The 12,591-nt window shown below is 28.6% G+C and overlaps 1 protein-coding gene across 4 annotated transcripts in view; it reads left to right on the top strand.

Moving 5' to 3' along the window:
• The window catches only part of kcc (solute carrier family 12 member kcc), a 73,268-nt gene that overhangs the window by 24,999 nt on the left and 35,678 nt on the right, over positions 1 to 12,591 (top strand). For all 4 annotated transcript variants that reach the window (XM_065511929.1, XM_065511933.1, XM_065511928.1 and 1 more), the window contains exon 2: positions 6,002 to 6,141. In XM_065511929.1, the coding sequence (XP_065368001.1) occupies positions 6,027 to 6,141 (115 nt within the window). In that variant the 5' untranslated portion in view covers positions 6,002 to 6,026. The remainder of the gene's footprint in view (positions 1 to 6,001; positions 6,142 to 12,591) is intronic.

Genomic DNA, 12,591 nt, shown 5'->3' with positions numbered 1-12,591 from the left:
TCTCAATCACATCAATTTACTTTAATAGGGATTACAAGCTGTAGTTTATATGTAACTACATAAACCATATATAAACCATCATTAGCCTTAGGAAGGGCTTTTTGGGTTTAGATAATTGATAAAGTACATGTAATTAATAGAAAATTAAACCTGGCCACATAAAATGATGATTACTTGTATGGGGATCAGATGTAACAAAGAAAAAAAAATGAACACTCCCAATCTTTTAACAATATTTTATATGTCATTCATTGTCTCGCCCCAAACTGAATTTTGGTGTCAGTTTCTTTAACAATCTTTGGGCACTTTATATTCTATATTTATTACAATACTGTAACTTTTTTTAAGTATTTATACACATTACACAATGTATGGATGGATATTTATATGTTGAACGTATGTACATTTTACATATATAGTTTATTTGTTAAAGTGAAAAAAAAAAATAAAAAAACTTTCAATGACTGGGCTAAAACGAATGATAAACAGAGCAGTTACAAGGCTGAATTGATTTTCAATTTATTTGTTACAGAAAAAATATAAAAAAAAATCGTGAGTGCTGAGGATGAAAATAAATTTCACATTTTATTTCATTTGTAATTCAGCAATTGTTGTCTAGTTTTTTTGTTTTTTATTTTATTGAAAACTAACTATGTTGGGATGTGTAACTTTACATTAAAACTTAAATAGGCGATAGTATTGTCAATGTAATTTAAAGATTATAATAGAAAAATATTCTAGGACAATATAAAATACATTTACTATGTATAACTAATACTCGTGTGAATATTTGTAAGACTTTTTAATTGGGGCCTGGAATTTATATTCTTACTGTGAAAGCACGCTCCGCAAATGAACTCAGATTGTTAACCCTATCGGTTATATAGACCGACAAAACAAAAATGATTAAAATATTTATAACTTTTACCGATTATTTTGTATCTCAGACCACATGGTTAGTTTAAAGAGCATGCCATCAAGGTTGGATATAAAATGACTGAATGATTGGACAATGATTTAATACATATTTGAAAATTAAATCCTTCTCAATAAAAATGCTAAATTATTCTTAATTTTGAAATACCTTTTGTACTCGAATTCTTCAAAAACCTCATTCTAAAATATAAATGAATCGATATATAAAATGATTTATTAAAAAAAAAGCCCGAACTCATTTAAAAACCCCCTAACTCATTTAAAGTTGAATGCATATTTTTTGGTTTATATTAAAACGAACAACTTTTCTAAAAATATTTTTTGATATATTTTTAGTTTTTTTTTTAAATTTCACTTTCTGATATTATTGAGTTTTTCCCTTCTCCTGTAAAGTAACTAAAAGTTGAGATACGACCTTTCTATATTAACCCATCGATATTTACAATTGGGGTATTCACACGGTCTGCTATTAGTCATTATAATAACTAATGTATTATAATAGTTGTTGTTGTGTTTTAAACAAAAAAAAGTATTATTTTATGACAAAACAATAAACATAGTTCAAATAGTGTTATTAGTTTAGAACTTTATTGTTTAAAACACAACAAAAATTTGATTAAACTATCATAATATATTAGGACATTATGACAATATGTCTAATAGCACACCGTGTGAATACCCCAAATATATACATAAATGTATTGTTGAAACATCTACTAAAAACAATTAATTTCAATGACAGTTATATGTTAAACCGGTTTAATCGAACACAGTTAACCGAAAAACCTGTTATTTAAAAAGGTAAATTTTCGGTTAATCTAAAAATAAACGGTTTTTTTATAAAATCGTATTTTTTATAAACACCAGTTGGTGGCGTTATTTTAAACGTAAAAAATGAGTAGTCGTGTGAAATAAATTATTTTTCTAAGTAAAAACAGTTCATAAGAGTAAAGCACTGCGGTAAGTGTTTTAAATTAATTAATTCTTTATTTCCGAACCATTAACAACACCGATATTAAACTCAACAAATATATATTAATTTAATACGGACAATTTGAATTAATTAATAAATATATTAAACAAACCGTATACAATATTAGGATAATCCGTGAATAACTATTGAATGAGTGTTTTTATACTTTAACATTAGACCTGCACTTAAAATTATTATTTTATATGACAGTCAGTCGTCTTTCTAATAAGGTTAAAAAGACAAATTCGAAACGGTTAAAAGATAACGGTAACGATAATTTTGATTGTTTTGGTAACGGTAACTGCAGTTATTTCATCCTGAATAAAAACATTTATAAAATTTACAATAATTAAAAATATGTTGACAAAGTCAGTACCTATTTCATTATATTTTAAATTTTGTAGATTTCATTTAATTTAATTACTGAAATTAAAAATTTGTAGTTTTATAATTTTAGAGGTAACGATAATTTTAGTTATTTCGGTAACGCCAGCTTAGCGGTAACGGTACTTGAACTGGAAGGGAATTTTAAGTGTGACGGTAGACAATCTTGCTTTTTAACTTTTTTAATAATAATTTATTTTTAAGAACATATAAAACTCTTGTTTCGAATGTAAAAGTTCTTTGAATGAAAATTTAAGAAGTTTTTGTTACAATAACAAAACCCTAGCTCATTCACCCTTCATCCGATTGTGTTATAGAAATCGTCAGATAAGTATTTGTCGAGGAGTCCATATATCCGATGCTCCAACTATTAATTTAATTAGTTTTAGAAACTAAAGAACCTAAGTTAAAAATGTTTTAATACAACGAAGGGCTGGTTTAATCCATTTAGTTATTTTATGTCATTTTCATACTCTTTTTATTTAGAAAAATTTGTTCTGATTTATTTTAATACACATCTGCATATACAGGCTCAACATACATACATATGTATATGTACCAGGCATGGAAAACTGAGCTGAAATTGTTCTGAACTCAAACCACAAGAGTACATTTTTTTAAGATAATTCTTAGATTATGTTTAAATACAAACGAGTATTTGGAGCTATTTTAAGAAAAACAAGTAAGAGAGCTATATTCGGCTGTGCCGAAAATTATATACCCTTCACCAAATTATACTTAAAAATATTTTTATTTAAACAAAATCAAATTTTTTTTTTAATGTTTTAAATTTTTTAAAAAAAGTTTTTTTCAATTTCTTTAATTAATTTTTTTGGAAAAAGAATTTATGAAAAAAAAAATTTTTTATGAAAAAAAAATTCGGGTTAAAAAATATTTTTTTCCGATTTTGACCCATTGTATGTCCAACTTACTATGGTCTTATATACGTCGTTGCAAAGGTCTTTGAAATATCTATCATTAGATATCCATATTTGGGGTATTCACACGGTCTACTATTTGGTCATATTGTCATAATCTCCTAATATATTATTATAGTTTAATAAATTTTTTGTTATCTTTCAAACAAAAAAGTTCTAATCAGATATAGGTCAAAAATCGAGGTTGTCCTAGTTTTTTCCTTATATCTCAGCCATTTGTGGACCGATTTTAAATAGCGACCAAGCCGGAAGAATTTCGGAGATATTGATGTTTGAATCGTGTATGTAAGTTATTTGGGGGCTTCGGAAAGTTGATTTCAACACACAGACGGACAGACGGACATGGCTATATCGATTCCGCTATCTATAACGATCCAGAATATATATACTTTATGGGGTCGCAAATGAAAAATGTGGAAATTACAAACGGAATGACAAACTTATATATACCCTTGCCACTCATGGTGAAGGGTATAAAAATGAGTAAGAGAGCTATATTCTGCTGTACCGAATCTTATATAAACTTCACCAAATTATATTTTAAAATAAAAATTTTAAATATTTTTAGGTAAACAAAATTAAAATTTTTTTTTTAATTTATTAGTGAAAAATTATTGTTTTATTATATTTTTGTATATGTTAATAATTCAGGAAAAGCACTTTATATTTCATGGGGGTACTAAAGTATAATAATAGTAAATATTCCAACCCTGACATATGTACGTATGTACACATTCATATTTACATGCATGTGTACGTATAGATTTAACCATAAGTCATAAAAATATAATGAGTCACTTGCACTTTTTAATCAGAACATATGTATGTATGTACATTAGGAAGGACCCAAAAATAGTTAATCATTTTCTACCAATTTTTAAGCATTATTATATTGTAGTTGTTGTAATATGTCTATCTTACAGTGAGCCTCAAAAGTGAGTATACACCAAAAACTATTTGATTTTTTTAAGATAATAAAAATCGTAAAATTTATCTGTAGATTAAAATTTAAAAGTTTCGGGTTGTTGGAGAATGGGCTGAAAAATAGATTCGGTTGTGAAAAAAAAAGATTTAAGTCGGACTATAATGATTTTCGTGACCTTAAAAAAAATCTAATAATTTTTGGTGTATACTCACTTTTGAGGCTCACTGTATGTTGTCGAAAATTCTTCGTTGGGGAAATATACTTCCCGTTGTTACAGCTGTTAATGAGTAGACAATATTTGGCATATATTAAATTTTTTGAAATTGTTCATCTTCTGAATTTTTCCAAATTGCATTTTCCTTTGAAATTGTTCAAACTTATCTATGGGAAGTTTATACTCAGCGCCGCATAGTGATATTTTTTTTGGCAAAAAGTCTATTTTTTTACAGTTAGTTTTTAGAAATCTAATGATGCAATTCTGTAGAGAAATGTTTCTTTAGTAGAAAACCATGATTTGTTTTCGAAAAAAAATAAAATTTTGTATAAAGAAGAGTGTGGTAAAGTTATCTAAATATTATACAATGAAAACTGATGAAAATTTTACTACATTGCAGTTGTTTATACAATAAATATGGTTCAACTACCAATAGTTTTAGAGCATTTTTATTAAAATATAGTATTTTGAATTTAATAGGAAAGAAAAAATATTTAAATTACATATATAGTTTAAGAGATCTGAGCAAATCAAAATGGCTCCAAAAAATTTAGCATTTGCAGTTTTCATTAGAAAAAAAATAAGTTAGCTCGGTCTACCTCTGTGTTAGTACTACTACTAAATGAAAGTTTGGAATATTTTCTTTCATTTTATGTAAAAATATTCTGCGACTTTTTGCGATCGCTGAACAAACTTATAAATTTTGTGATAAAACTCACGTATTTTTTATGAATATTTACAATAAAAGGTTTTGCATACTTTTAGGCTTTTTCTTTTATTTTTTATATGGGGGATAGGAGCAATTATGCTCCTATCCATATGAAACTTAACAGATAGATTTGGGTTTATATAAATATTGTTTATGTCGAATTTCATCACGATACTATTATTTTTATGAGAGTTTTGAACGGTAAAACTATTTTCAGAAAGGGACCTATATATGGACTAGGTTCAAATATGGACCGATTTTCTTCATACTTTGTAGTATGATATCTGTGCACTTGGAACTAACATATTCAAAATTTAAATAAGATAGCTGCATTATTAAAGAATTTATGACTGATACAACGTTATTTTGGAAGGACCCTTGTATGGGAGGTACCCCTAGGGACTATCCGATATGAACCATTTTTAATATTTAGCTTTTCTATATGAATTTTTGTAAAAAATGTGGTTACGCTTTTTTGAGCAAATATTTGTCATGTGTGACCCTACATTTTCTGAACATTTTTCTGACAATATTGTCTTGCCTGCAATGATATCACCTTGTTATAATAATAAATTAAAATGCTAGATATTGAAGTGCCTAAATAATTTCATGGCAATGAAATATTAATAACAAAACATGGGCATCCTAATATGGGATACATAAATACCTCTGTGTGATTCCAGCTGTATAATACGTGTAAATAGAGAATGTGAATGAATGACTAAGTGTAAATTTCTATAGTTTTGTTTAGAATTTCATTTTATTTGTTTTGTTTATTTTATTATGTATATTTTAATTTATTTTGCAACGTATGTAAACAAAATCTTATAATGATTTCTATATTTATTTTGTTCTTTTTTCTCTTTCTTTCATTCGATTGTAATAAAAACCATCATCATAAATAACTTCAAAACCCTTAAAGTTGTTAAGGTTGCAACCATTAACCCATGACAATGCCGGATAGATTTAAAGTAACTAAGACTGAAGAAAATGAAGCAGCACCCGATTATCTACTAGAGGAATCATGTACGGGAAAATTATTAAATGATTTAAGCGATAATGGTAAGTTTTTATGTTCATCCACATACATATGTATTATAACTAGGGTATATAGAGTACACTATATATATAAGTACAAAATATACTTTATACAACCATAAGAACGAGTATTTAGGGCGTTTTCTTTTTTTGGAAACTAAGTTGGGCTTTTCTGTACTTTAACAGAAAGATGATAATCAAAAACAAAATAATATTGTGGATAAACATTGTCAGTGTTGTTCTTAATAAAATGTTAAATTTATTTCAGATTTATATAACTAAAAATATCATAAAATTTAAAAATTTATTATTAAATTTATGAAGTGAAAGATATACATAAATAAATCTCAAATAAAAAGTATTACAATGCACTATGGTCTTATAAAAAGAAATTATGAAACCACAAGCTAGCCGCAAACAAGTGACGTACGCTCTAATAAAAATTTAAAATTAAATTTCACTTTTGGAATTATCAGGTTTTTATCATGGCAAATATGTAGTAATGGCAGAGTTCGATTTAGGTGAATCATGACTGATTTATACATTAGTGTGTCATTGGAGATCATGGACTTATGAGAGTATTGAAATATACGACACTCCATTCTAAAGAGTGCATTGAAACATTGCTAGTTTGATGAATTAAATAGGATAATCATTGTTGATTATATTTTGATACCCTACACCATCATAGTGGTATATTGGGTTAGTGCTGATGTTTGTAACATACCAAAATATATATCCCAACATCCACCTTAAAGTATACCAATCTGCTCAGGATCACTTTCTGTGTCAATTTAACGACGTCCGTCCGTCTGTCCGTCCATGTAAACCTTGTAATCGATAAAATTTGGTACAAGCTTCTTTAATGCCTCAAGGACGAAGCCTATTGAATTTGGTTAGAATCGGTCTATTATTTCTCCTATCCCCCATATGATTGTCCTATTAGTTATATAGATATCCAAACCAAATTCTGCAAAAATGAGTTTTATATAAGTCAAACTAGATGATCGGTCCACAATTAGTAATAACTACCATATAGGCCTACTTCCGTAAATCACTTTAACTAGCATAAATCTCTTAAAAATATTGGTATCCTAATAAAACTCAGCACAAATAATTTATATACATATGTATACAAAAGTCATGTCACTAAATTTTATAACGATCGGTCCATAATTTGTCATAGCTCCCATATAATGCCCACTTCCGAAAATCATTTTAATGAGTGTAGATTTCTTAAAAATGTTGGTATTCAAATAAAATTCAACACAAATAGGTTTCATATATGCAGAAGTCATGCCACCTCATTTTATTACGATTGGTCCATAATTATATTGGTGTAGGGTATCATATGGTCGGGCTTGACCGACTATATTTTTTTTGTTTATCGTGCCTGATGTCACAAATGACAAGAAACTTCTTGGGTAATTTTTCTACCGTCCATCAGCCACATAGAAATCTTGACCCGGAAGTTGTGAAAAGTCTGCCAGTTCATAGGTTTCATCATCCATCGAACAACAGGTGTATTTTTTTTATAAAATTTTACCTAAATTTTTTCGGTTGTTCTTTAGCTTCTAAGTTCTTTATCGCATTGCAATCTGGAACTTTCTGAACTTTAATCGACTTCAAACCAGCATTAGCTTTGGTTCTGCGCAAAAAAAGATTCAAATCATTTAACATTACGAGCTGCTTTTCTGAAAGTAGTGTTCGGAGCTCTTCGAGCTCCTTTTTATCTTCCTGACTGTTTAATGGCTTTGGAAACAGTGTGACGATGAAAATTCAGATTATTTGCTATTTTCTTGAAAGTCCATATTGAAAGTTTTAATTATTTTTTCACGAATGATTTAGAAAATATTAAAAAATAATAATTAATTGTTGGACCTAGAATAAGTTATGGATGGAATAGTGTGTTTTTTGACTCACTCTTTAGGTATATATTTTCTAATCCTTATAGAAAGCGGAGTCCATTTAGCGACGTCCGTCGTCTGTCTGTTGACTTCAACTTTTCAAAGATCCCGTATAATTTATAATCGGCAATGGACCCAGGAATATTGTTATTCCCCGATTTAAAATTGTTAGATTCTGGTATATCAAGTCTGACGGATGTCTCAAATCGGTCTATAAATTGCTTTGCGTCGCTATTTTAATTTTGGTTATTTCGTTTAGCGTCGTTATAATTTCGTTTTGAACGTGTTTTTTTCTCAGTTTTTCACTAAAATCCAAACAATTAAACACTCTTACCCGCATACTTTAAAAAGCTAAAAAAAAGTTGCTGAATAATTTTGTTTGCCCAATAAACTCAGAACAGTTATCAGAAACTAATTTGCAAATTAAGTTTACGAACCATGAAATATTTCCCATTTCACATTCTTGTAATTTTCAGTTCTGTTTTTATCAAATATTTTTGTGACGGAACCAACTAATAAGAAGAGTGCAAATAAATGAAATATCTCCGGTAGCCATTAACTTCTCGGATCAGGGTCTTATGCCCGTAATTTCAACAATAAGATATCTATCAGGGCTTAGTTACTTACACGCAGAGAAATAATATAGTTGTCCTTGGTTACTGTAACCATTTCAATATTGTTACAAGTTTTTTAACAATATTATAGTCACAGTAACTATTTACATGGTTGTGGTAACCATAATATGGTTACAGTAAACAAGTATATGTTTGTGACAACCATTCATATGATGAAGGACTTACCATATTATGTTACTCTCGGCTTATGGATATCATAATCTGAGAACAACATATTATGATAAAATTATTCATCATATGAATGGTTGTCACAAACATATACTTGTTTACTGTAACCATATACATATATGGTTGACACAATCATGTGAATCGTAAATTAATCATATTATGGTTACCATAATCATGTAAATTGTTACTGTGAATATAATATTGTTAAAAAACTTGTAACAATATTGAAATGGTTACAGTAACCATGGACAACTATATTTTTTTTCTGCGTGTATGGAGTAAAAATATTTGGTAATTTTTACCCCTAGATATTGATTTGAAATTAATGTCAAGTTATCTTTTAGGTAAATTTATCTGCTGGATATTTTACACCGTAGATATCTATTTGTTGAAGTTACAGGCATTAGTGTACTAAGGGGAGGAGTATATATGATTTCGCACAGCATTGTATATCTTTTACCTTTTGTTTTTTTATTGTTTTCTTTACATACAAACTAAAATTGTAAACAAAATATTAGCCATTGTCTACAAAAAGTTGACACTCTGCTCCTTTAGCGTTAACACTGGGTGACAGAAAACGCTCGACCTTATTATTTAGGTAAGGCTGTTATGATGGGGGGAAATCTAAATTTTACAACATTCAATAAACTATTAGACAACAATTAAATGGAAAAATGTTTCAAAATTTAGCCTTTTCTTTTTCTTTACCCCCAAACCCATAGTGCAATGTAACAAAATGATAAAGAAAAGTAACATTTCCTACAGCACTTTAAAATACAATTTTAATTTGCCCAAAAATTCAACTATAAAAAATGTTTTCAGCTGAAAATACAAAACGAAATGGTTAAAAGGAAAATGAAAATGAAAAACTTTTAAAAGAAAAGAAGAAAACGCCTTAATTTTTATTTGAAGAAAAGTTATAATTATTTTTTATTTTTTTTGTATAAAACGAAAATTAGTTTCAAACACCTGTGATCATTTAATGCTCAATTTTATATGCGAAAATAAATAAATAAAAACTAAGAGTAAGTAGTAGGAGTAGGAGCAGGAGAAGGAGTAGGAGTACTAACTAGAGTTGTGCATAAAAAAAGATGTGTGTATTTATATAGTACAACTGGGCACACTTTTCAGATACATTCAGATACTGGTATATTTATGTATGTCAGTGTGTATATCATCAGCATGTATATAAAGAAATGTGCTTATCGTGTTTTATTTTATTTGACTTTTTTTTTTGTTTTGTTGGCTTACATAATCTAAACATTTATATACAAATATACAGATATACATACCTATGTATATACATTTCTACATACCTACCTACTTCTTTCTATATATTTTTATATTTCGAGATACCAAATGCGTATGTGTTACTGACCTACTGCTCGGCTTTCTTCTTGATTTTTACTTTTTTTTTAATGTTATTTTTTTTTTTGCTTTTTTCAACACAAACTTCATTCTACTTGTTTTCGTTTTCATTTTGGCTGTGTGTTCGCTGAACTGGCTCGCTTCGCTGGCTGGCTGGATGGATGGTTGGATGCCTGACTGCTTGACTAGCTCACTTCATAATTTGTTTAAGGATGTTGTTTTTTTTTCATCTCTTTTTGTACCAAAAGGTTTTAGCAGTTACATGAACAACATACACTAACATTAAATGCATACATACAAAGATACTCTTGTGTATACATAGATACATACATATCTATACGAGTAAATGTATTTGTATATTCGTAGTATGTATTGAAACATTTCAAGTTGTTATCGTTCTCATTCTCACTGTGTTTGACTTAAATTTTAATTTATTTTTGGGCTTTTTCGAGCATCTCTTTTAGCTGGCAAAAAAAAAATCTAGGGATGCTTGAAAAAGTGGTATTGGTCAAAATAAAATAACTTACATAATTTCATACTAAGGAGTGGTTAAGCTTTTTTTTGTCGTGTACCAAAATCTGAAAAAGCTTTTTACGCAAGACAAAAAACCCTAGATTTTTGTTGAACTAACATTAAAGCGAAAGCTCCGCTGCTGGCAGATGAGAGATGAGCTGGGCATAGAGCTGCCACTAATATAACTTTATTGGATTTAGGTATATGTTCTAATGGGATTTGTGGGCAAAAGGGAATTGTTAAAGCTTTAAAGATTATGATAGAAAGCTTTGCTGTATATAGACTTATGGTAAATGTAGGGACTATATATAAATATTTGCATGAGATATAAAACAGATTTGTGAGAGTATTCCTTACAAATTTTATTTTATAAACTTTTAATCAAATAAAAATTTACTTTATGAATAAACTGATAAAATTAAAATCCTAACGAGTTATTAAGGTATTGTTTAAAGGAAGGAATCCAAAAGAAATTTGAAAAAAATTATACAAAATGTTTCCGATTATAATAAATGCTAAATGAGGATTGAAAATGCAAATTTTAAAAGTTGTAACTTTTATGGTTTGAAAATGTGGTTTTTGGTCTACATTTTTTTAAAATTATTTCTTTAAAAAACGTTAAAAGACAGCTATGTTAGATATTGGGTATGACTTTAAAATGCGGGATTTTTTTTTAAAGTTTTAGCTTTTATTTTGAATCATTTGTACAATATAAATTTATTCAAAATATTGGCCATTGTTAGCTATGACGTTTTCACATCTTTCTGACAACATACCCTGTTCTGAAGTAAAGCGTATCCCAAAAAGAGAGTTCTATCGATTGAAACAAATAGTATTCGGACAACGCAAGGTCGGGACTAAAAGGCGGGTGATGCAAAACTTCCCAACCACTTCATTCTAAATACTTTTTATCAGGTAGTGCAACATGTGGCCGGTCGTTGTCATGAATGTTACAGATTCATGTCTGGATGCATATTCTGGGCGTTTTTCGGTTAATGATCGCTTCAGTTGCATTCGGTACAGGTTCCCTGTGATGGTCGGACCAGATTTCAGCAGCTTAAAATAGATGGGACAGAGCTTTAGCTTAGCACCATGTATATTTGGCTTTAGCTGGTTGGCCGGGCTTCACATACAATATCTTATGCTTCGGGTTATCGTAATGGATCCATTCTTCATCGCTAGTAATGATTCGGTGCAAAAATGAGTTTCTTTTATAGCGTTGAAGCATTATTTCGGACATGCAAAATCATCTTTCAAGGTCTCTTGGCTTCAATTCGTATGGTACTCAATTTCTCTGCTTTTGAATAAATCCTGCTGCTCGCTGGAGTATCTCTCAATGATTTTACAAGCTATTGTTGAGTTTGACAACAATCTTCATGGTGTTATGCCTCTAATTCTTGGTCTTCAAATTTATTTGGATGGTCTGGGCGATATTTGTTTTCCATGTCAAAATCACCACTTCTTAACCGCACAAATAGCTGACAGGTTTTTAACCCTTCAAAATGACATATAAGTTATTAAAAACAAAAACTGCATTTTTAAGTCATACACCGAATAAATGAAATTTATTTGTTAATAAGTAATTTGTACCGAAATAACTTGAATTTTTCTTTTTTAATTGAATTTTTTATTCTAAAGACCGCTTTGTATAAAGATGCGATGGCATTTAAGCAGTTTCTGATATAGTGGCTTAAACTTGTTACTATCTTTTATTATTTTTTATAAAATATTTGAAAATTAATGATTAATGATTTATCTTCAATACAAAATAAAAATTACTTAATTAAAAAATTAATTGACCCAAATAATAATGATAAATATGGAAAATTAAAAAATAAAATTTTGCTACAAACAAAATGGAGAAAATGGATCCCTAAAAAAAT

This window comes from Calliphora vicina, chromosome 5 (genome assembly GCF_958450345.1).
Source record: "Calliphora vicina chromosome 5, idCalVici1.1, whole genome shotgun sequence".
Classification (NCBI taxonomy): Eukaryota; Metazoa; Arthropoda; class Insecta; order Diptera; family Calliphoridae; genus Calliphora; species Calliphora vicina.
Note: the sequence above shows the minus strand (reverse complement) of the source record. Positions and strands in the feature narration are given on the sequence as shown.